The 25,386-nt window shown below is 34.4% G+C and overlaps 1 protein-coding gene across 1 annotated transcript in view; it reads left to right on the top strand.

Moving 5' to 3' along the window:
• The window catches only part of UBR3 (ubiquitin protein ligase E3 component n-recognin 3), a 240,061-nt gene that overhangs the window by 177,326 nt on the left and 37,349 nt on the right, over positions 1–25,386 (top strand). The window contains 5 exon segments of the mRNA XM_082396130.1: positions 1,134–1,239; positions 9,145–9,248; positions 15,107–15,231; positions 21,496–21,603; positions 21,728–21,853. Of these exon segments, the coding sequence (XP_082252256.1) occupies positions 1,134–1,239; positions 9,145–9,248; positions 15,107–15,231; positions 21,496–21,603; positions 21,728–21,853 (569 nt within the window).

The following is a 25,386-nucleotide window of genomic DNA, read 5'->3' as shown; positions in this document are numbered from 1 at the left end:
TTCAGCTCCCCTGCCCACCTCCCATTTCCTCTACCCTGCCCCACAGAGTGGAACATTTATTTTGTTCATCTTATAGCTCTCATGTCTTATAAATAACTTCCCCAAGCTACTATCTATCACCACTAATATTACTCCTCCTCCTCTTCCTCCTCCTCCTCCTCATAGTGATGGATCTCAAGTTATTCTCAAGTATAGTTAATTTCCAAGTCAGTTGCTCAGAGAAACAAAATGTTGTTTAGTTTTGAATATTTTAATTTAGAGGGTGACAACAATATGTTTGTGTCATTTGGCTTTTTTCTTTCTGGTTTTAAGAATTAATTTTAATCACATGTCAAAAAAGTATTATCTAACTTTCTAGAAAGTGAATTTTGATTCATTTTAATTCAAATATTGAGTAATAGCAGCAGAATAATTTAGTCCAGTCCTTGTCATTTATACCAGAAAATGGACATGTGATATGAAAGCAGAATTTAGGATTTTTTCCCCAAATAATTAAAAAATTTTAAACAAAATTTTCTTTCTAAATGCCATAGCAGAATTTTGTTGAAAGCTAAGACTGGTAGACTATTATCATGGTTTAGGTAGAAGAAATGAAAATAGCCAGAATAATCCTTTTAAATAATCTTATTTCCATTATTTTTTCTTAATGTTGAATCAAAAGATGATTAAGTCACAATTAAATCTAATGAATATTTAGGAGAAAATATTAGGTAAAGAAAGATATTTACCTAACAGTGGTTTATATGGAAGTTATTGTCCATATTACTCAGAGTAGGGTATTGAAGATAATAGTGAATTTTGGTTAGGAGATCACAATAGTGAGAAGTACAAGTTACCAAGCCTGAAGCATAAAGCCAAGGAAAAGTAGGTCTCTGACAGGAGATGAAGAAAACAAACCATTCCTGTATTAAGATTGAGCATAAGGACAGTCCAAATTCTAGTACAGTTTATTTGGATATATATTTCAGAGTTTACCTTAAAAGAGAGCATGAAGTAGTTGGTACTTAAACTTGGTGAATTATAATTATAAGGATAGGAAACATTTCCTTATAAATTAGCTAGAAATTTTGCCTGAATATTGTTCTGGACAAATTTTGTGAACCTTCTAATTACCTTTTCTTCAATTTTTTTAGATCAACTGTTCCATGTATTAGCCTTGCACATGCGGCTTTACAGCATTGATTCTGAGTATAATCCTTGGAGAAAGCTCACACAGTTACTAGAAGAGATGAATTCACAGTAAGTATTATTGAAAGATTAAAATCAATTAAAACTGTTTTTGAAAAATAGTTAAGTATAAAAATAGGATTGAAGTTCTTTATAAATATGTGAATTTTCCTTATGAAACACAGAAATATATAATAAAAACTGAAAACAGTTTACCATTATACTTTCTGTAAAAATTGCCTAAAAATTCCTACTAAGTGAGAAAGTCTTTTAAAGAATTTCATTGGTTTTTATGCAGACAAAATATTCAGATAGAGGCACATAATGGCTGGTAGTCTTTCTTTTTATGTCAGAATTGATCAGTGGGTTCAGGTAACCGTAGACTGATCCTGTCATTGTAAAGTTCCCCATAGCCTTTCACCTAATGATTTTTGAAACCTGTGATTATTCTTGCCTAAATCCAGTATTTCATTAGGTACTGAGAAATAGTGATTTTAAAAAACCACAAAAAATTTTCCTTATGATTTATAAGCTAGGTTGTTTTTATAAAGAAAAACTTTCCCAGTATCAGCTGTTTGGTTACCCTGAAACATAGTTTGGCAAGATGAATGCTTAATTCTTCCCTATTTATAAATCTTCAAAGAAATGAGTTGATACCCTAGCAACTTCCAGTGGTGACTGATAAGTTGTGGTTATTATGATCTCATGGATTTTTACATACTTGATGTGTTTCACTCCATTTCAGACATTCTTTTCTTTAAAATTTTTTTTCTTTTTCTTTTCCTTTCTTTATTTTTGGCTGTGTTGGGTCTTCGTTGCTGTGAGCAGGCTTTCTCTAGTTGTGGTGAGCAGGGGCTACTCTTCGTTGCGGTGCGCGGGCTTCTCATTGCGGTGGCTCCTCTTGTTGCGGAGCATGGGCTCTAGGGCACACGGGCTTCAGTAACTGTGGCGTGTGGGCTCAGTAGTTGTGGCTCGTGGGCTCTAGAGTGCAGGCTCAGTAGTTGTGGCGCACGGGCTTAGTTGCTCCACCGTGTGTGGGATCTTCCCGGACCAGGGCTCAAACCCATGTCCCCTTGCATTGGCAGGCGGATTCTTAACCACTGCGCCACCAGGGAAGCCCCATTTCAGACATTCTTTTCAATGCAAATTGCTTCCTTTTAGGTTAGTGCGAATCCCTTTAGGTTGGCTATTGTACTTCAACATGATCAGAGTAGTCTTTGATAATGCCTTTGCTTTCTGACACAGTAAGTTGACCTGGGTTTATTTTGTACATTTTCCACTCTGTACCTGGAATCAGCCATTTCTCCATGTAGTTCCTTTTAATGGGAAATGGTATTTAGATATCACAATCTGGGTGCTAAGGGGTATCCATAGCTACTGTGCTATTATTGCTTATAGGCCATTCCAGTGGACAGGATTAGGAAATATTTTTTTAAGGAGAAAGATCTTGAGTTCTTACTGGTGTTTGCAATTCACACATAAGATTGTAAGGTTATATTTTGTTTCTTAACTTTTTTGTTATTTACATCTTTTTTCTCTTATTCTGGAAATCTTGGTTCCTAGTGATACTAATAACAGTATTACCATTTGCATAACCTACAGTATAACTACAATTATTTTTTTTTAATACCAATATTAGTACTAATTATAATTTCTTTTTGTCCTTAGAATATATACCACTAGGGATGTACAGACAAAATACTAATTTCTAAGTCATTTGAAGTAACTTTTTCTTGTGTGGTTATGCTGTCAGCTTGATTTATAGTCAGGCTAATTTGTTTTCTTTTTTCCCCCTCAATATTTAAAGCAATAGTGCCCAGCTGTAGAATAGAACGTAGGTTTGTATATGCTGGAAAGATCGGTAAGATACATTTAAAAAGGGGGGGGAATAAGTTAGAAGTTTGGGATTAACATATACACATTACTATATATAAAATAGATAATCAACAAGGACCTACTGTATAGCACAGGGAACTCTACTCAGTATTCTGTAATAACCTATATGGGAAAAGAATCTGAAAAAGAATAGATATATGTATATGTATAACTGAATCACTTTGCTGTACACCTGAAACTAACACAACATTGTAAATCAACTATACTCCAATATAAAATAAAAATTTTTTTAAAAGGCAAAAAAAGATACATTAAAAATGCAAAATTTTCAAAATCATTGTTATAATTCTATTTTTGTTTAATAATAATAAAACAAACTATAGAATGTTATTAACTCTGAAAAGATTGCCATTTTTCCCTTGATTTTTAAATTTTAATTATGTAAAACATATTTTTTCCAAAGTAAAAACTATATAATGAAGTAAATTCAGAGATATATGTCTTTCATTTCTGTCCATTTGCATTTCTTTTTGTGAACTCCCTAAATCTAGTTGTTGGTCTTTTTCTTCTTTATTTAAAAAATATGTTTATGGATTATGGATATTAGTCCTTTGTGTGATAAGTTGCAAATATATTTCACCAGATTGTCTAATGTCTTTTTTGTGTGTGTATGATTTTTTTTGCCATGCAAAATTTTATTTTTAATGTAGTCATATTTATTAATCTTTTTTTTGAAAAATTAATTCTGGAACTTGATCCATTTTGACTCAGGTCTTTTCCTACTACCTGGTTATAAAAGGATTGATTCATTCATTTTTTTCTTGTGATGAGAACTTTTAAGATTTACTCTCTTAGCAACTTTCAGATATATAATACAATGTCATTAACTATAGTCACCATGCTGCTCATCACATCCCTATATGTACATTACATAACTGGAAGTTTGTACCTTTTGACCGTCTTCACCCATCCCCATCCTCCATCCCCCACCCCTGTCTGCAATCACCAGTCTGTTCTTTGTATCTATGAGGAGTTTCTTTGTTTTTTTCTAAGATTACACATGTAAGTGAGATCTTATGGTATTTGTTTTTCTCTGTCTGACTTACTTCACTTAACATAATGCCCTCAGGGTCCATCCATGTTGTCACCAATGGCAGGATTTCCTTTTTTATGGCTGAATAATATTCCATGGTATATATATGCCACAATTTCTTTATCCATTCACTCATTAATGGACATTTAAGTTGTTTCCATGTCTTGGCTATTGTAAATAATGCTGCAGTGAACATGGGGGTGCGTATATCTTTCTGAGTTAGTGTTTTCCTTTCCTTCAGATAAACACCCAGAAGTAGAATTGATAGATCATACAGTAGTTCTGTTTTTTTAATTTTTTGAGGAACCTCTGTATTGTTTTTCATAGTGCCTTCACCAATTTACAGTCCCACCAACAGTGCACCAGAGTTTCTTTCCTTTTCTCCCCATCCTCACCAGCATTTGTTGTTTATTTTCATTTTGATGATAGCCATTCTGACAGGTGTGAGGTGGTATCTCATTGTTGTTTTGATTTGTATTTCCCTGGTGATTAGTGATGTTGAGCACCTTTTCATGCACTTGGTCATCATCTGTATGTCTTTACCAAAATATCTACTCAGATTCTCTGCCCATTTTTTAATTGGATTGTTTTTTGCTATTGAGTTGTATGAGTTCTTTATGTAGTTTGGATATTAACCTTTTATCAGATATATGATTCTTCTATTTCTGTGGCTTCAGTTTTTACAGTTAGATCTCTAATCTATTTGGAATTTTTCATAATGTATGGCATAAGGAATAGATTCAATCTTATTTTTTGCCATATAGAGATCAAATATCCTACTGTTTTGCCTTCCCTACATAAGTAAATTAAGACATGTACGCAAAGAGAGAGGAGAGAGAGAAACGGAAGAAAAGTTGCAAAAGTGCTTTGCTTACTGATATAGAAAGATCTCCATTCGGGTACAATATTAAAAGAAAAACAAATTCAGGAGCACTAAATCTGTACTTTATGCTACCACTTGTGTAATCAAGGGGAGATGAGAAATAAATTTGTATTTGCTTGTTAAAATAAAACAAAACATAACCAGATCCATACATATGTGGATATTGGATTTATAGCATAGATGGAACTGTGGAGCAGTTGGGGAAGCACAGTCTTTATAGTGAATGGAGCTGGGTTAGTTGGATATTTATATGAGAAGTAATTAATATTGACTTCTACCTCATGCAGAACCTATTCGGATTTTGCCAGTGATTTCAGTAATATCCTGGGAAATGCAAATGCAGTGCAAAGAAAATTCAAGATTGTGTTTGTGTTTAGTTTCATGTCTCTTTAATTTCCTTCAGTGTGAAATCGTTCCTGACTTTTTCTTTGTATTCCATGACATTGACTTTTTTTTTAAGAGCTCAGGCCAATTATTTTGTAGAACCCCTCAGTTTATTTTTGTCCAGTATTTCCTTGTGGTTAGATTCAGGTGATAAACTTTTGGCAGAAATACCGCAGAAGTAATATTGTGTTCTTTTTCATGTGTCACATCAGGAGGCACATGCTATTGATTTGTCTTGTTATTGATGTTAATAACGCTGATCATTTGGCTAATGTGGTATCTGCCAAGTTTTTCCACCGTAAAGTCATTATTTCATCCTTTGTAATTACTAATTATCTGGTGGGGGTATACTTTGAGGCTATGAATAAATCCCGCTACTTCTCAGAAAAAAAAAATTGTATGTGTGTGTGTTTGTGTTTGTAGACAAAATTAGTAAGCTCTGAGTATTTTGTATGTTCTGGCTAAGGAAAATAAATCACTTTTCTTGATAGTAGCTAGTAATTTTCTTTCCTAGCTAGACTTGCATACTCAAGGACAGGGATGGTGTGCAGATGAAGTATTAGAATGCCTAACTCTCTGAGTCTAAAGATACTCAGCAAACAAGAGGTTTCTTAAGTGTAGTATTGGTGAATTAAAAGTTTTAAAGACCAGACAGAGGTACTCTGCTTTCCATATTACTGATTGCTGGGTTGTGTCCTTTTATAGCCCTAAGACGAGTAGGATAGTAGTAAATGCTGCGAACACTTATCCAGTATTTACATCATGCTACACGTTTTTGTGCTTTGCATATATAATCTCATTTAATCATCACCATAACTGTATAAACTAGGCACCATTGTTGTCTCAGTTTTTACATACGAGGAACATGAGGCTTAGAAAAGTTAATTAACATGTTCTTTAGGGGCACACAGCTGTGAAGGAATAGAGCTGATCTGAATCCAGATCTTTCTGATTCCAGAACCTAAGTAAGCATAGAGTAATAGCTAAAAACTTAGGCTCTGGAATCAGAAAGATTTGGAGAGATCTGAGGAATTTCTGGAAAATCTGGTTGATTTTTTTTCCCCTTCTTATTTGCTCTCATTTTTATGGTTCATTAGTTCACTACAGTTGATTATGTCATCTGCGTTTCATTTCTGTATAAGAGTTTTAAAAATGGAAGTATCTTTTTCTATATTCTCACTTTTAATCCTTTTACAACATAAAATTCTATGTCTAATGATATAGGTTTCTCATATACACTTTTTTCTGTAATCCTCATGAAAATTATTTCCTTATTTTCTATAAATTTCATTGTGTTGATAATCACTTTGGTTTAAAAAAAATGGGAAAATTAGGCCTATTAAGTCTAACCCACCCATTTCCCCTTATTATCCATGGAATTAATAGTACTGTACAGTTTTTATAATCTGGATTTTAAAGATTACCTAAAAACTTTGAGATAGAGATAATTACGTATTTTAAAATACTAAGCATGTAACAGATACTTATCACAATGATGATATTAAACCCCACATTAAAAAACTGTGGTTGGGACTTCCCTGGTGGCACAGTGGTTAAGAATGCAGGGGACGCGGGTTCGAGCCCTGGGCCACGACAATCCTACATGCCGCGGAGCAACTAAGCCCGTGAGCCACAACTACTGAAGCCCACGTGCCTAGACCCCGTGCTCTGCAACAAGAAAAGCCAACGCAATGAGAAGCCTGCGCACTTCAAAGTAGCCCCTGCTCACCGCAACTAGAGAAAGCCCGCGTGCAGCAATGAAAATCCAACACACAGCCAAAAATAAATAAATAAATAAATAAATAAATTTATTTATTAAAAAAAAAAAACCAAAACTGTGGTTGTCTTCTCTACAGTGGGGTGTATTCATTCATTCATTCATTCATTCAGAATATATGCTTACTGTGTGCCAGGAGAGATCCATTCCTGTGTCCTCAGATGATTGTTATTATCTTAGTAGCCAACAAGCTCCAGGTTATTGTTTTAGTAAATTTTTCCTGAATATAAAATTGTAGTTATTGTACAATGTTTAGAATGTACAAAAATGTTGAGAAAGAAAATGAAACAATCTAAAATCTCATAACCTACCTGCTATATATAGTTTATTACATTTAATGAACTCATGAACCATAAAAATGAAACATAATGTCTCATAAAAATGAGAGACATTTCTTTGCAGTCTCTTTTTTTCTCTGTGTGTGTGTGTGTATATATATACACACACACACAGAAATACCATGCGTAAAATAGCTAGTGGAACATGCTATAAAGCACAGGAAGCTCGGCTCTGTGCTCTGTGACAACCTAGATGGGTGGGATGTGGGGGAGAGGTGGGAGGGAGGTCCAGGAGGGAGGGGATGTGGGTGTACACAGAGCTGATTCACTTCACTGTACAGCAGAAACTAACACAGCATTGTAAAGCAGTTACACTCCAGTAATAAATAAATACATACATACGTAAATAAAAATGCGAAAAAAAGCTGTTTGAATCATATTGTATCAGTTTTAGAATCTGCTTTTTAAAAATATCACCGACCAAATTCCCACATCATTAAAAATTCTTTAAACGATATACCTAATTTATTTATTTACTCCCAATTTAATTTACAAACGTACAAAACCTGTACTTCATGCTACCACTTGTGTAATCAACGGAAAACCATTTCTGTGGGAATTTGAGTAATAGGTGAGGAAATGGTGTCCCCTCGATTTTTTTCTTTATAAGAACTTTGGTCATGTAAAGAAGAGACGCCAGAGAGACTTAAGAGACAAGAAATACTAGGATTCATGGCATTAATGGAAGGTTACCTTTGGAGAGAAAAACAAGTATATTAAAGAGATATTTGTAGAGAATAGAGACATTCAAAGAGCTGTCGTCTGGCAGTTATTTAAGCTTCACAGCAGCAGAGATTGGTTTACTCACATATGTGTCCAGTGTCTGGCATACAGTTAAGTAATCACTATATATTTGTTGAGTGATGGAGCCTAATGAAAGATTTGAGCGATTCTTGTTTATCCCAAGTCTAGTCTGAAGTGTAGCTTCAGAATTTAACCAATTCTGGAAGCTTAAGATTAACTTTTTTCTGACATTAAAAATAAAACCTATGACCAAAAATTGAAACTTCTAAAGGAGTTTTAAAAATTCTTTTAGAGTGAAAAGAGCTGCTTTATAATATATTCTATGTGTTTTATAGTACTATACATTCCTTAGATTTACTATTTTATCTTTTATAGTGTATTTTAAGTTCTGCTTTGGTTATTTTTTTTTTTGAAACTTTGAAACTGGTAAAGATTTTATTTGAATTTTATATTAGTCATAAAGTTGAAACAACTTTTAACGAGATATTGACCATGCCTTTTCAATGTAACTTGTTTGTGAATTGTTTTTCTTATAACATGAATATTTCTTTAGTATGAAGTTTGTCATAGCAAGTGTCCTAAGTGCCACCCCATTTGTAGTGAAACTAATTCTCTTAAGCTCCGTTTAATGCTTTGTTTGATTTCTGTAATCTAAGAGATCAGAAAGTTAATCATTACCAAGTTAATATATCCTAAGACCTAATTTTCTATGTAATTTTTTCATATTAGGCAGAGTCAAGGAAATATGTTAGCCTAAAAGGTTTTATTTTTAGGCCAAAAATATGGCTCTAACTTTTTCTTCTGAGATTTCTCAGTTGCTTATGAAAGTTGATTTCTGTTGCATAGACATATATGTGAAATATAAAATGAATTAGAAGGAAGATACAATACTGTCTAAAGTGATTATGCATTTTTCTTTTAGGCTGGGAAATGAGGAGCAACAGTCTGAGGTTCCAATTCTTTATCATGACGTTACATCCCTTTTGCTTATCCAGATCTTAATGATGCCACAACCCTTACGCAAAGGTATGTCTTTATAATTTAGATTATTAGATTATATTGTATATACATAATGAATATTCTAAAAATTATAAGCATAAATATAGCATTCAGTCTGATGGAAATGTTCTGAGGTAAATAGCATTGTAATCATAGATATCTAAAGAAGATGACAGGGAATTAGTTTTTTTCCCTTATGGGTCTATTTTTAGATTTTTAGTCAATAATAAGGTAAAGACATGGGGAAATCACTCTTTGTTTTTAAAAAATTAAAATGATACAAAATGTGAAAAATAGAGCAAACTGTCAGCCTTAATGCCTCTACCTTATCTACATGCATACATACATATTTTGATATAGTAGTATCATAGAGCTATTCAAAATGTGATGACCCATTATTTTTAATTAGTGTTAATATCATACTAGTATGATATTAACAGAATTAATATTATATTAGAAACACATTAATTATTGTTCCGCAGTTGTATGAGTTCTGTGAGTTCTTTGTATATTTTGGATATTAACCTCTTATTGGATACATTCTTTGCAAATATCTTCTTCCATTCAGTAGGCTACCTTTTTTGTTTTGTTTTGTTAATTTTTCATGGTAATTTTAGGAAAAGAATAAAGAGTCTGATACTGCCTTCAGATTATGTCCTATTTACTTGTATGATTTTTCACATTTGGGTTTTATTATTTTATATGTACTCTATCTTGTCCTAAAAGAAACTTGGAGCATTTTATGTCACCTTAACTCTAAAACAGTTTATGGAAAAGAAACTTTTGCAGACATCTCAATCCTGTTTGTCTTCTTGTTTATCACCTGCACTAAGCCTGGTACTTGTAGGCAAGCCAGTAAATAAATGGATGTTACTGTATCTCTGCAGGAGATTATAGATTCCCTGGATTACTCTTGCAAAACACAGCACAAATACTGTTGCATAGAGTGCGTACTCACTAAATATTTAATTGTCTGATTTTTGAAAATTTCTTGTGTTTTCATGCCTTACCCACTGAAGAAAATCTGGTTTACTTAGATTTTGTTTATATCATTCCAGAGTCAAGCTGTTGTCTCAGCTTGACATCAGTATCCTTTGAACTATATTCCTGTTTTAGGATCTTTATTTTAATGAAAAAAAAATCAGAAATATGGATAAAGATTTACATGTGATATCTATTTAAAAAGTTGCTTCATGAACTATAATGTTGCAAATTTTTAACAATGATGAATTGCATGCTAACAACAAAATGATGACTTCATCTTCTGAAATAGTGTGATGAGATAGATGTGGCATCTACCTAGTTCAGTCCTCACAGCAATTTAGAATACGAAGTAAAGAAATAATTTTCATTTGTGACTCTAAGGAAAAATTCACATTTTAAAGAGCCTCAGGCCAACATTTCTACCTTACCAGACTCTTTATCTTATGTGATCAGTAGGGGCAAGCTTTTAATTATTGAGCCCTTGAAAGTGCCTTGTCTCCCTACCCGCTTCCTTTTTCCTGTCACACAGTAGCACTATAAAACTTAAAATCTGTACCATTGTTTAAAGTCTGTTTGCTTTTAAGGCATTTAAAATAGATATTGATCTTCCTTTGTTTACCCTCAGGTAAGTTGATAGTGGCTTTTTGGTTTTTTTAAAAAACAGATTGAGAGTAGATATCCAATTCCTTTTTCTCCTTTTTAAATTTTGATAATTACATGTGAAGGGCTTTGCTCTCTGTTGTAACCTTGGAAGACAGCAACCTGTTGACTTAGTATACACCTCAAATGAGTGATTCCTTGTTTTTTCCCTAAGTCCCTAAAATGCATTGATTTCACACATGGCAAGTATTCAGTAAATAAATATTTCTTAAATGAATGAGTGAATGTGAGAACTTAAGTTTAATCTGTGACTTTAAACTTCCAGTTTAAATATTTTTAAAATGATGATAATCAAGGCAAAGTAACAAAAAAAAATTAGTAGTTTGCTACAACAAAAAGCTAAAATTATGCTTAAAAAGTCATTGTCATTTTTTTAAATGCATCATTTCTTTTTAATTAAGAATTAATTTATGTAGTTTATAATGAGAAGAAACTAAATGTGAGTGGTATTTCTAGGCCATGTAAATGACTTACTGGTTAAAATCATTTTGTTTTGTGCTTAGTAGACAAAATTCTCTAATTTTTATCATTCTATTAAAACATTTAATCGTCATGAAATACTCTTTTTAATTTTGATGATACCATCCTTTCTTGGTTTTCCTCGTATCTATTTTTCTGCTCATTTTCAAGGCTCCTTTTCATTCACCTCTTCCTCTTCCCATTCTTTGAGTTGTTCCTTGGTTCCTGACCCCTTCTCAGTTTTACCTTCTTTCCTATAGCATTATCTGTACCTGTTCTTTGATGATTCCCAAATATTCTAGCTCCAGTCTACAGCTCCCTGGTGAGCTGCAGATTTCTACACATGCCTCAAACTCAACATATATAACATTAATTCATTTTCTTCCCATCCAAACTTGCTCTCTTCCTCTGTCTTCCATTTTAGTCAATACTACTACTAGTTACTCTTTGTAGAATGAGAGTCTACCATTATTTTCTACCTCCAAAGCTCTACCAAATGCTGTAATTTCTGTCATCTAAATACTTCTCTAATTCGACCCATTCTTTCCATCAGGCCATCTAATTTGACATATGCTAGAGTACTTTTGCTATCTGCTAATAGGTGTTCTTGCCTCTAGTCTTGTTTTAGTCCCTTTCTCCTAAGAAGCAGCAGTGAATATTTTAAAATTCAAATCTAATATTATCCCTATCCTGCTTAAAATTACTTCTCATCGCCCAGTCTAGATTCTATAAATCAAATGCTTACAGATATCAAATAAGTAACTTAAATAGTAATATTAATAACAACAGATATTTACTGATTGCCATTGCCAATCACTATTTTAAGCATTTAACTTAATCCCTTTAAAGCAGGTGATATTATCCTCATTTAACAGATGAAAAAATAGAAGCAGAGTGTTTAACTTGCCTAAGATCAGAAGAGTCAATTTAAATCTAGACAATTTGCCTTCATAGCCTAAATTCATTCTTAACAATAATGTCTTTGGTTTGATATAAATGGGAGTTGGGGACTGTGACAAGTTAGAGAATGCATGCTTGGCCGAAGAGGACACTTAACTATTCAGCTCCAGATAGCGGTCATCATGTAAGAATGTGGACCCAGTATTGTCAGATCTTCCTGTTTTTCAAGAGTAAGTGGAAATCTGGACTTTTACAAGAAGTATCTGATTTTTAAATGTCAGTAACTAAAGACAAAACAGGGTAAAGACAAACCAAACATCTCTCCAGGCTGCATTCAGACAGGTAGCCTTCAGTTTGCAACCTTTGGTCTTCGGCATAAAGATTACTTTTCTAGCTTCATCTCTCGTAGATCGCTACTTATAGTCTAGATACATTGGACAATTTACATTTCTTGTAAGTCTTGGGCTCTTCTTGTGACCCTTGTACAAACAGCTTCCTCTGTCTGGAATCCCCCTTTCCTTGCCTCATTCCATCTTTGCCTTCCTTATTATGGTTTATTTCTCTTCATCATTCAAGACTAACTCTCCTCGTTGGGGCAGGAGGCTTGAATTTTTTCTATTCCCTGCCCTTAGTCTGTATTAGTTCCTCCTCCTGTTTGCTCCCATCACACCCTGTACATACATATAGTCATCTGTCTCTCTCACCATCCAGACTCCAAGTCCTTATTGTCTATAACCTGGCATGCGTTAGGTGTTAAGATATTTAGAAATCCATTTAGAACTAGCTTATAAGCACAAAGAAAGAGCACTGATGGACTCACATAACCAAACTGTAGGAATTGGTAGTCTTAGGGATGACCAGAACCATGGCTTCAGATGCTGGCAGGGTTCTTGCCATCTTGGGTCTATCCGTCTCTCTGTGGATCTGCTTCATTCAGCCTTGCCTTAGACAGCCTCTGCCATAGACTAGGAGCATGACTTCTGATATTTCCAGACTCACATCTTTACACCTTCCCTTTGCCTCCAGTTAGAGAAATCCCAGATAGGTACTCTGACTGGCTCAGCTTATATCAAGTTCCCACCCCAACCCATAAACATTGGTAAGAGAAAGCATGTGCATGTGTATGCATGTGTGCACAGGCACACCACACACATACACACACACACACAGAAACACACACAAATTTAAAATTAGGCAAGATTTTCCTTAGGGCATGATTTTTAAGGTGTCATCTGACTAATTTAAGAGTTAGCCAGGTTACAAGGAGGGAGTAATTCCACTTGAACAGAGACCCAGTAGAAGGATGCCAAATACTTCTTTTCAAAAGATCAGTCTTGCTGTAATAAACAGACAAAAAAGATTGCAGGGGGCAGGTAATGCTGATAAACCACTGTGCAGAAAAGAGTTAATAAAGAAGGCCTGAGTGCTATCCTTTGAAAGGCCTGCTTCCAAGGTTGGCCCTTGACTGGTATCTGGGAACTTCGATTTGGGGAGAGTTTCCACCATCCCACTGATAAGAATGGCTCTCTGTGCCTAAACTGTACAAACAATGTGGTTTATGCTGAACATACCTGCTTTCTTCCTGGGAATCTAGAACTTTGGTATGTGCTAGGCAGTGGGTACCTATGTGACCTGCTCCCAGTAAAAATCTTGGGCAGAGTTTCTTAACGAGCTTCCCTGGTATATATTTCACATGTACTGTCACAACACATTGCTGGGGGAATTAAGCACATCCTGTGTGACTCTGCAGGGAGAGGACTCTTGAAAGTTTCCTCTGGACTTAACCCAATATGCCTTTTCCTTTTGCTATTTTACTTTATATATATATATATTTTTTTGCTGTAATAAATCATAGGACTATATGCTGAGTTTGTGAGTCTTCCTAGTGAATCATCAAATCCGGAAGTGGTCTTGGGGACCCCCAACACAACTATTTAGGCTGGAATTTATAGGTCTAGGCAAGAAACGATGGAAGCATGGTCTGGGGTGTTGGAACTGACTTGAACGATATTTAAAAAGAATTGACAGGATTTGGTGATTGTTTTAATGTGGGGAGAAAGAGACAGGAAAGTATCAAGGATGTCTACAAGTTTTTGAATTTAGCAACTGATTAAGTGGTGGTAACTATTTACTAGGGGAGTAGCATAATATAATAGAAGGGATAACTGAATGATCTGTATGGATTCAAGTTCAGATGTGGGTGCTTATTAGCTTTGTTGTCACAGGCACATCTTTTGAAGCTCAATTGTCCAACTGAGACTGTTAATGAGAATTGAAAGGAGACATTTGAAGAAATTTTCTAAGTTATTAGCTGTATATAAACATTAATTATGATGACTAAGCTACCATTTATTAAGTACCTAATATGTGCAAGGCATTTTACATATTGTTACTACTGTTTTTGCACTGTTACAATTTTCATTGAGTTTTAAAATTCAATTACAGTACTTAAAATATTGGGATTTTTTTTTTTTACTTTAGAAGTTCTATATTGTATTGTATTAATTTTTATAAGATATATATCAAATTAGAAGCAGATAAAGTGTTGGTTTTAAGCACTCAGACTCCCAGACATTGTTATTAAGCACATGATGCCCAGTAAGGGGATTTGCCAAGGGTACACAGTTATTTTGAGGTTGAAACAGAGCACACTTCTCATTCTGCTAAAAGCCTTTTATTGGCATATTGTGTAGATGAATAAAGGAGATTTGATTTCATAATTTCAGATCTGTTGGGTAGCAAATATCACATTGTTATTTTATTACTTAAATATTGAACAAAAACCAGTTACACATGCAAGGAAAGTCATGTATTTGTGAAATTATCTTGAGTACAAAATGTCTAGATTCCAAAGAAATAATGATCTTCTCTTTCTCTTGTAGACCATTTCACCTGCATTGTGAAGGTGCTTTTTACCCTATTGTACACGCAAGGTCTTGTGGCACTTTCAGTTAAATGCAGTGAGGAAGATAGGTCAGCCTGGAAACACACGGGAGCTCTCAAAAAGGTTAGTGTCTTGTCTGAATTTGTTATTTAGTAGTTAGGTGAATTTATTTAAGTTGGTGATATGAATGAATGAGATTAGATGTTTGAAAGGCAAAACGAGTTATTTTTAATAATTTTTAAAATAGATTTATTTATTTTTGGCCGCGTTGGGTCTTCGTTGCAGCGAGCGGGGGCTACTCTTTGTTGTGGTGTGTGGGCTTCTCACTGCAATGGCTTCTCTTGTTGTGGAACACAGGCTCTAGGTGCACAGGCTTCAGTAGTTGTGGCACTCGGGCTCAGTAGTTGTGGATCTCAGGCTCTAGAGCACAGGCTCAGTAGTTATGGCGCACGGGCTTAGTTGCTCCGAGGCATGTGGGATATTCCTGGACCAGGGCTCGAACCTGTGTCCCCTGCATTGGCAGGCGGATTCGTAGCCACTGCACCACCAGGGAAGTCCACAAAATGAGTTATTAACAGTATTTTAATTGGAAATGGAGCACCTTCAGGCTATAAACATTGAAAATGTTTTCCTTGCACAATGAGGTCTTCTGTGTCTCTAAACGTTGGCCTTTTCCCCTTTGTATCTGGACAGTTTTGTTTTTGCTGCAAGCCTTAAACTTAGAGAAGTTATAAAAATTGTATCAACACAGTTAGCAAGTAATAAAATGTATGTAGACTTGCCTGTTTTACTTATCTGTCATCTTTTCTTCTCCTTGCCTCATCCCCAATCACAATCCAAAGATCACTTTTGACTCACCACTTCTAGATGTAAAAATTCTGGCCTTTTCTTAGTTATACCTCTTTAAAAACTACTTTTTTCCCATGTTTAAAAATATATAGATATATAAATTCTTAGTAAATTTAAAGGCATTCTCTTACAGTTAAAATTATATGAACAATTTTAGAAAAATTGTGCAAGTTTAGTTAAATGTAAGTATTTTCAGTGGCTTGAAAACAGTTGGGATACTATGGAACCAAAGAACTGAGTGAGTAGTTTGGCGTAGAGATAGGTGAAATAAGAAGATTACTTCCCTGTTTATTTGGGGAAGTTGGTAGGAAAAAATAATAAGTATAGTGTAAATTGAACCTTTTCTTTGGTTTATAGACTCTTAAAGAAGTTTTAAACCTCATTGAAAAGTTTCTATTAAAGTCACATCTACTTGTATTAAAGGAGAGAAAACCAATTGTAGATATTGATACATGAAATGTATTCAATATAACCTTCACTTTTATCACTAGTTTAGTCCCAAATCATGATTATGTGTACAGAAATTTAAAGTAGTATCATTATGAAGTTTGTTATATCCTAATTTAGGGATACTGGTTGTTGGCCATTGAACCTGAGTACTAGGCCAAGCTCCTGCCACTAAATAAAGATATTACTTTTTTGTTCAAGACATAAAAACTCTCTGAACCTCAGCCTTGTCATAGGTAAATGAGAAATTAAGAACATATGATTTATAAGGGCCCCTCTATTTCTAAAATTCTGTTATTGGAAATAACAAAATGCGTTTCTGTCTTTTCCTTCAGTGATTTTTTCCTCCTTGTTTCTAGTTGTTTTTTGGATAATTTTGCCTTCTGCAATTATCTTTCTTTTTTCTAAATATTCTTTCAGTCTCTCTGAGTGCACTGTAATCTGATATTGGGATTGTTTGTATTCAAATCAGGTATAACAGGTTTCTATGCTGTGTCATTGTTTAAATGTTTCTTTAGTAAGTTGTCTAACCATGAAAAAGTACACATTTAAAACATTTTCTGATATAGTTTGGGTCTAAATCTATTCATCTGACTGTTCACTAAAATGAGACCTACTGACAGAAAATCAGACAATTGTAAATCTATGATGGAAGGAACATGAAGTAATTTAGGTAACTTCTGTCAATTTTCTTTCTCAATTTGATCATTGTTAGCTATTTTTTAAAATACTTAATAAAACATTTAATATAAGGCAGATTCTTATCAGAACATAAATTAGAAATTTATAGCCATATAAATTGCTTCAGTGAATGAAAACAAAAAATTATGATATTCTGTAGGTTGGTTTGCCACATTATTAGCTTTTTCTACCATAAATCTAAACATTTAGGTATATAGGATTATAAATAATAGCAAAAATAATATTTATGTACAGTGAAACATCACTGTGATTTCTGTAATTATTCTGTATCATTCATTCCTCCTTTGAAAAATTTCCTTCCTTTAGTTCTTCCCTCCTCTCACTCCCTTCCTTTTTTTCTTTCTTCATTGAGCCTCATTCATTTCATCCTTATAATTCCTTATCCTCAGGTATGATAACTCCAATGAAAACAGATCTAATCTGGTAAAATAAAATACATAGGTACTGTGTATTTTTCAAAGGGATTTTAGAGTTAATTTGATAATGAGGTTTAGTTGTTTGGAAAAATCATCATTATAGTTAGTATAAACTGTGATCTTTTGGTTAGTGGAATTTCTGTTAAGAGTTTTTATACCAGGATTTCTTAATCTGGGGTCCTTTCCCTTTGTTTTGTTTTGGGGAGTAGGACCATAGCATCCAGCATATACTCAAAGGGCCTGTCACCCCAAAAAGTTTAAGAAGCACTATAATTTTTTCTTTTTTAAAATAAATTTATTTATTTATTTATTTATTTATGGCTGTGTTGGGTCTTCGTTGCTGCACGCGGGCTTTCTCTAGTTGCGGTGAGTGGGGACTACTCTTCATTGCAGTGCGCGGGCTTCTCATTGCGGTGGCTTCTCTTGCTGCGGAGCACGGGCTCTAGGTGCGCGGGCTTCAGTAGTTGTGGCGCGTGGGCTTCAGTAGTTGTGGCACATGGGCTCAGTAGTTATGGCTTGTGGGCTCTAGAGCACAGGCTCAGTAGTTGTGGCACATGGGCTTAGCTGCTCCGCGGCATGTGGGATCTTCCCGGACCAGGGCTCGAACCCGTGTCCCCTGCATTGGCAGGTGGATTCTTAACCACTGTGCCACCAGAGAAGTCCCTAGAAGCACTATAATTTAGACAAAGCATCTACCCAACACAGCGTCTGTTGCATCTCTCAACTCTTAATTCTTTTCTTTATTTAACTCACATACTTCTGCCACTTCTCCCACAGGATTCTTCTGATCATGATCATGGATCGTTCATCCATGGTCTCAGAAATCCTCTTCTTAAGCTTTATTTATTTAAAAAAAAAAAGAAAAGCTTTACTTCTTAAAGCTTATCTTCTTAGCTTTCCCAAGGAGCCTACTCTTTGCTTTATTTAAATATTGCTTATATAAAATATGGTTTCCTAAGACTTCTTATGTATGAAATAAAATTATTTTCTTATCTAATACTCTTCTAGTGGGAAGAGTTCTTAATACAAAACAGTGACTACTACATTATATTTGACTTTCTGATCTGATATAGTACCTCCTTTAAGTAAAGAAAAATACTTAAAATGTATCTGATAACAATAATTTAAAAAATAATTATTGCTCAATAACTTGCTTGGGTGATCTGAGTATCATTTGTTTCTTATTGGAGGATATTTTCCCCATAATTTGGAAAGTATTATACTTGAAATACTTTTCTGTTGTTATGCTCTATAAATCTTTTACTCAAAAGAGTATGTTGAATTAGGCTTTTAGGCTGTCTTGTATATTTTCACAACTTTAAATATGTCACATTGATTAATAAGCAGCAAAATTGTGGTAATATTTTCTTCTGAATTGCCTATTCAAGAACTACTCTGATTAAATCAATTCTAAAAACATAACATGTTGCTGTTTTGATATTCAGTGGGATATTGATTCTTGTAAATTATATGTAACCTGCAAGTCATCATATTTGGCAAGTGATCATCCTGTTGATTAATTAGGCAGGGATGGGGTGGGTCACATGATATAAGGATAGCAGTTGCTGAGTCAGGGACTTTTTATAGTTTATCAGGACATGATAACACTACATGGCTGCATGATATGGCAGAAAGCAGAGGAGTAACTTAAAGATAATGCAAAGAATTGATTATTAAAAGAGAGACATCAGGCAAGTTCCAAGGTCAAAAACTCCATTACCAAAATAAATTCCATCAATTAACCACCAGGTATTATTGCTCAGAGTTTTGTTATGCAAAGGGAGACTTAGAAAATATAAAGCATAGTTCCTGACATTTTGGAATTTACAGTCTAGTTGAAGAGAGCACAATAACATGTGAGAAAGAAAGTATCATCAAACAACAAATTCTGTGGTCCTGACTATTAGTGCCTTAAAAATTCAGGATAAACTTATATCCCATAGTGTTTACTCAGTGCTTATATTTTACTATTTAAAAAATATAGTTAGGGACTTCCCTGGTGATGCAGTGGTTAAGAATCCTCCTGCCAGTGCAGGGGACATGGGTTTGAGCCCTGGTCTGGGAAGATCCCACATGCCGCGGAGCAACTAAGCCCGTGCGCCACAACTACTGAGCCTGTGCTCTAGAGCCTGCAAGCCACAACTACTGAGCCCGTGAGCCACAACTACTGAAGCCCGCGCACCTAGAGCCCATGCTCCGCAACAAGAGAAGCCACCGTGATGAGAAGCCCGCGCACCGCAACGAAGGGTAGCCCCCACTCGCCGCAACTAGAGAAAGCCTGCGCGCGGCAACGAGGACCCAATGCAGCCATAACTAACTAACTAACTAACTAACTAAATAACTAACTAAATAAATAAAGTATTAAAAAATTTAAAAATTAAAAATATAGTTAATGAATAAACATCACAACAAACTTATTACGTTAAGATTGTTTATACTTTACTGTAATTTGCAACAACTTTTAATATCTCAGTGAATATAAAAAGTGCTTTTCTTTATGTGCAAAAACCTTACTGAAATAAATTTAAATTTATAAATAGCCATTTTTTTCTTTCTTATAAAAAATATAGTCATTAAGCTTAATTAATTTGTAGATTGTTATTTAATGTTATCTGTAATTCTGTAATAAACATATGGTCCTATTTATTTTTACATTAAGTTGTTTTAACAAATTCTATTCAAGGAATTTGAGTAAAACTGTAAAAGAAAAAAATTGGGGGTCCATGTTATATTTCATGCATGTATGATTTTATCACTGTAACGAGTGTATATATACTTCTATTTTTTTGCACACCACTCTATAAACATTTTTTTCTGTAGCTCAAATTTGTCATATTTACTGCCTATAAAATATTCTGATATTGCATAATTTAGGTAACTGCTTCACCTTTTTTTTTTTTTTTTTTTTTTTTTTAGAAATTCATGTTCTTTTATTTATTTATTTATTTATTTATGACTGTGTTGAGTCTTCGTTTCTGTGCGAGGGCTTTCTCTAGTTGCGGCAAGCGGGGGCCACTCTTCATCGCGGTGCGCGGGCCTCTCACCATCGCGGCCTCTCTTGTTGCGGAGCACAGGCTCCAGATGCGCAGGCTCAGTAATTGTGGCTCACGGGCCCAGTTGCTCCGTGGCATGTGGGATCTTCCCAGACCAGGGCTCGAACCCGTGTCCCCTGCATTGGCAGGCAGACTCTCAACCACTGCGCCACCAGGGAAGCCCTGCTTCACCTTTTTTAAAAAAATAAATCTATTTATTTATTTATTTATTTATTTTTGGCTGCGTTGGGTCTTCGTTGCTGTGCGTGGGCTCTCTCTAGTTGCGGTGAGCGGGGGCTACTCTTTGTTGCAGTGAGCGGGCTTCTCATCACAGTGGCTTCTCTTGTTGCGGAGCACGGCCTCTAGGCTCGTGGGCTTCAGTAGTTGTGGCTTGTGGGCTCTAGAGCGCAGGCTCAGTAGTTGTGGTGCACGGGCTTAGTTGCTCCATGGCATGTGGGATCTTCCCAGACCAGGGCTTGAACCCATGTCCCCTGCATTGGCAGGTGGACTCTTAACCAGAGAAGTCCAATAACTGCTTCACTTCTGTTGGTCATTTCTAATTTTTCACTATTATAATGCTTCAGTGAATGTCATGGGCATAAAGTTCTTCTTTTCTCTTTAGATTATTTCCTTTGGAAGAATTTCCAGGAGTGAGAATTACTGGGACAAAAGATAGGATATAGATATGTTCATTTACACATATATTATGTAACTTATATGCTGTGTTTTAAAGAAGTATTGGAATAGCTTTAATCACCTATCCAAATTCATTGTGAATCCAGAGGTGTACTGTTGTACACAGATTTTGAGCAAGTGAAGTTTACATGCTTGGAAAGTAATGTAATCATGATTATACTCTACTCATTAAAAGGTATTCTTTCCAATGTAAATGGTTTTGTAATTTTCAGTGACTAATGGAATTAATTTTTAATTTTTTCCAGAATACATGTGATGCAGAGAAGTCTTATGAAGTGTTATTGAGCTTTGTGATAAGGGAACTATCTAAAGGAAAGTTATACCATGAAGAAGGAACGCAGGAGTGTGCAACGGTATGTTCTCTATGACCAGATGTAGTGGTTATTTAAAAATTTAGATTTTCTTGCCATTATGAATATTACTGTTTGTTATGTCTATTATAGAACGAACTGTTCTGATTTTCTTTTTTAACTTTAGATTAGCCCTGTTGCTTGGTCTCCTGAATCCACGGAAAAATACTTACAGGACTTCTGCTTACCTTTCCTCAGAATCACCAGCCTTCTTCAGCACCACCTTTTTGGGGAAGATTTACCTAGCTGCCAGGTATAATTTGTGGTAGAGAGTAGGGAGCCTTTTTTTTTTTTTCAAACAATTATTTAATTTTAAAAAATATACTGACATATAATAACTTATATCTATTATATATCCAGAACTGTCATACAAGTATATGTTAGTCTAACTCAAAGGAATAAATATTTAGATTATTTACTATTATTGTTACTTTTGTATTTGTTAGCATCTACCCATTTTTATAGTAATACTAATATTTGACATTAGAGGAGTTTTGGATTAGATCTGTGGTAATAAATGCCCAGTACTTGAACAGAAGATAGTATTCATATTAATATATTTATCACTAATCGTCATTGGCTTTTAATATCCTTTTTAAAGGGTGTCATGTTATGTTGGCCAGCAAGCTGGTTGTTTGAATATCTGATGGAATTTATGTAATTTTAGAATTGCAAAATATTCAATTTGTAGCCAATTAAAACTTGGATGAATGAATTATCACTGGTTTAATCATTTTGTAAAACTGTGGGTCAGTGTGAGTAGGCAAGAAAGTGACAGAGTAGGAAACCAGAAGGTAAGTAAACCAAACTGTGTTTATAGGATTATGTCCCTGACATTATCTGCCATTCATTTCCAGGGAATTTGATGTGAGAATTAAGTCACTTATCATATTTATGGTCTTTGAAGCCTGCATGCGGTATATCAGAATTAAGCTGTTGATTGTTCCTTCTCTCTTAAATAATTGACCATTGCATTAAATAGTTTGGATTCCTTGGTTTTTATCAAGTGATTCAAGATAAACTCTGCACATTTGTCCCCAAAACATTCTATTTAGAATTCTAAGATATTGAACAAATTAAAAATATTCATCCATTAGATATTTTCTTTCATAGTTATTTATTTTTAAATTTGAACTTAAAAGCATGTTTCCTTCTGGCATGTGAACATCCTCAAGCATAGAGAAGGTTAACCAAACAAAATCTACTACTTCCTTCATCAGCTTTGCTTCCTTCACATTTAAAAGCCAAAGGCTGTGGTTCTTTGTGTTCTTGTTACCTTTGTGTTCTTGTATTCTTGGTTTCTTTTGTCATTTGTTTTTATTGGAGGGTATTTTTCTCCCATAAACTGAGAAGTACCTGGAAGCAGAAGCTCTAGTATTGAGCACTGAAAATTAGTCTGGGGCTTGGGTGTACAGTGATGCCTATAGTAGAGCACTGGGAAGATACTTAGACCAAGGAAGAAATTTATCTATTAGGAGGCATGAAAAGGAATGGTGTGACATAGTGTCAGAAAGACAGGTTAAGGGGAAATTGTGGTGGATCTTGAATTTCACATGAAAGGAATTTGGACCACTGAAAGATTTTTGGACAAAAATGTGACGTGATTCAAATTTTATTTCAGCATGAAACCTCATTCTAATATAAGACATTTTGTGAGCTGTGAGAATTGGAGGGACTAGGAACAGAAAAGCCAGTTGGGAAAGGAAATATTAGAAATAGAAGAGGATAGGGAGCAATTAAAGATTTCGGGGATGAAATAGTAAGGATTTGACAGCTAGTTGAACATGTAGGAGTCAAGGGAGAAGAAAGAAGCATACTGTACTTGGGTTTTGAGCCTGGGAGATTTGAACTGTTATGGTACAGTTGATGGAGGAGGAATATGGAGCAGTTTTGTGTGGGCCGAGATGAAAGTATTTTGCATATATTCAATTTGAGGGGTTGGTTGGATTATTTGAGTTAAGTGGATATATTCACCTGAAGTGAGAAAAGTAAGATTACAACTTTAGATAGAAATTTGCTCTTTCTGTTTAGAGTTCTGTCATCTGTGTAATCTTTTTTTGCTTTTAAGTATATATGTAATACATAAAAATGTATGTAATTATAGAAATACATGAATGTATAATATAGAAATATAAATATACAGTTAGATATTTGCTTGCTCTTCTACTTTATTCACTTTGGCTTTTTTGTTTCTATTAATCATGGTAGTATGATATAGATGGGTATAATATTATGCCTACTTTTAACTTTTGTGGATTTGACATTTTTTTCTTTATGTCACTTTCTTTCATTTGGAGTATTTTGTTTCACCCATTCATATCTCATACTTTTATCCAAAAAATGTTTTATTAAAATTTATTCCTTTGCTCCCTTTGATTCTAATTGCAAATCTACTCACTCAGCAGTTTTCCCTTAATGTTTTCTTCTTTATTTCTTGAAGTTAACTCAGGAATCGTTCATTCATAGCCCTTTGTTTCATTTGGGGGAGAAAGGACTAAACATTTATTTGTTCAGAGATATTTACAAAGCAGTTTATAATGGCTGGCTGTTTCTTAACTAGCTTATAAAACTAGGTTTTCACTTTACAGTGAGGAAACTGAAGGATGAAGACACATCTAAGCTAGTAAGTCAGTTAGAGGTAGAATTTACCACATTCATCTGATAGTATTTATATTGTTCCCCTTGTTCACTTCTTAAACTGAAATTATCTTTTCAATTTTGAGAGGAAAGATGGAGGTGCATATGTACGCAATTCAGTTGATCACACTCCTCAGCTTTGGCGTACTAAGTATAGTGCCTCTAATGTTATTCTCCCTTTGTTCCCCACATGATATCTAATCCCTTACTTCTCAGGAGTAATGTGTATGTCAGTATAAACTGCATATAGTGTTATTTTGTGTTTGTTTAATTTGTATAACTGGTATTATGCTGTAAATCTTGTATCTTTCTTACTTTTTTCGTGCTAAATATTATATCATTTAGACCTAATCATGTAGCTCTAGATAATTCTTTCTTATTTCTTCATAGTGGTATTCCAATATATGTGTATTCCACATTTTACTTACTCCTCATTGGTGAACATCTAGGCTGCCTTCAAATCTTTGCTACCATGAAAAAAAATAAACCGCTGCAATGAACCTAATGTTTTGTATACTTTTATACTTTCTCTGGATTCTATGCCTAGCGAGCTATGGGGTTGCCTATGTATGTATGGGATACATTCCGCCTCCTTGCCTCTAACATGGCTGCTCAAGGTTCACATTCCCATTTGCATTGCATGAGGGTTCTTGTTTTCTGCCCTATACTTGCTAGCACTTATTATCCAGTGTTCTAATATTTGCCAGTCAGATGGGGGTAAAGTATATGCTTATGGTTAATTTACTTTGCATTTCTCTAATATAAATGCAGTTGATCATCAGTCCATGTACTTTTTAGACATTTAAATTTTCCTCTGTATATTTCCTATTCCTATTCTTTGAGCATTTAAAAAAATTGGGTTTTCTGTCACTGTCTTGCTATTGCTTTGTCAGTTTTGCAGATATCTTTTAACAGACTTTGTATTGCCCTTTGTGGAACAGAAATATTTAATTTTAATGTCATCAGACCTATCACTTTTTTATCTATGACTTATGCTTTTGGAATCTTATTTTTAAAATCCTCCTCCAGTCTGAGATTATAAAGTTATTTTATATTTTCTTCTCTTATTTTTATAGTTTTGTCTTTACATTTATGTTTTTCATTTAATCTGAAGTTTATTTTGTAGTAAGGTATGAAGTAAAGATTTAA

This window comes from Balaenoptera borealis (assembly GCF_965194805.1).
Source record: "Balaenoptera borealis genome assembly, chromosome: 6".
Taxonomy (NCBI): Eukaryota; Metazoa; Chordata; class Mammalia; order Artiodactyla; family Balaenopteridae; genus Balaenoptera; species Balaenoptera borealis.
Note: the sequence above shows the minus strand (reverse complement) of the source record. Positions and strands in the feature narration are given on the sequence as shown.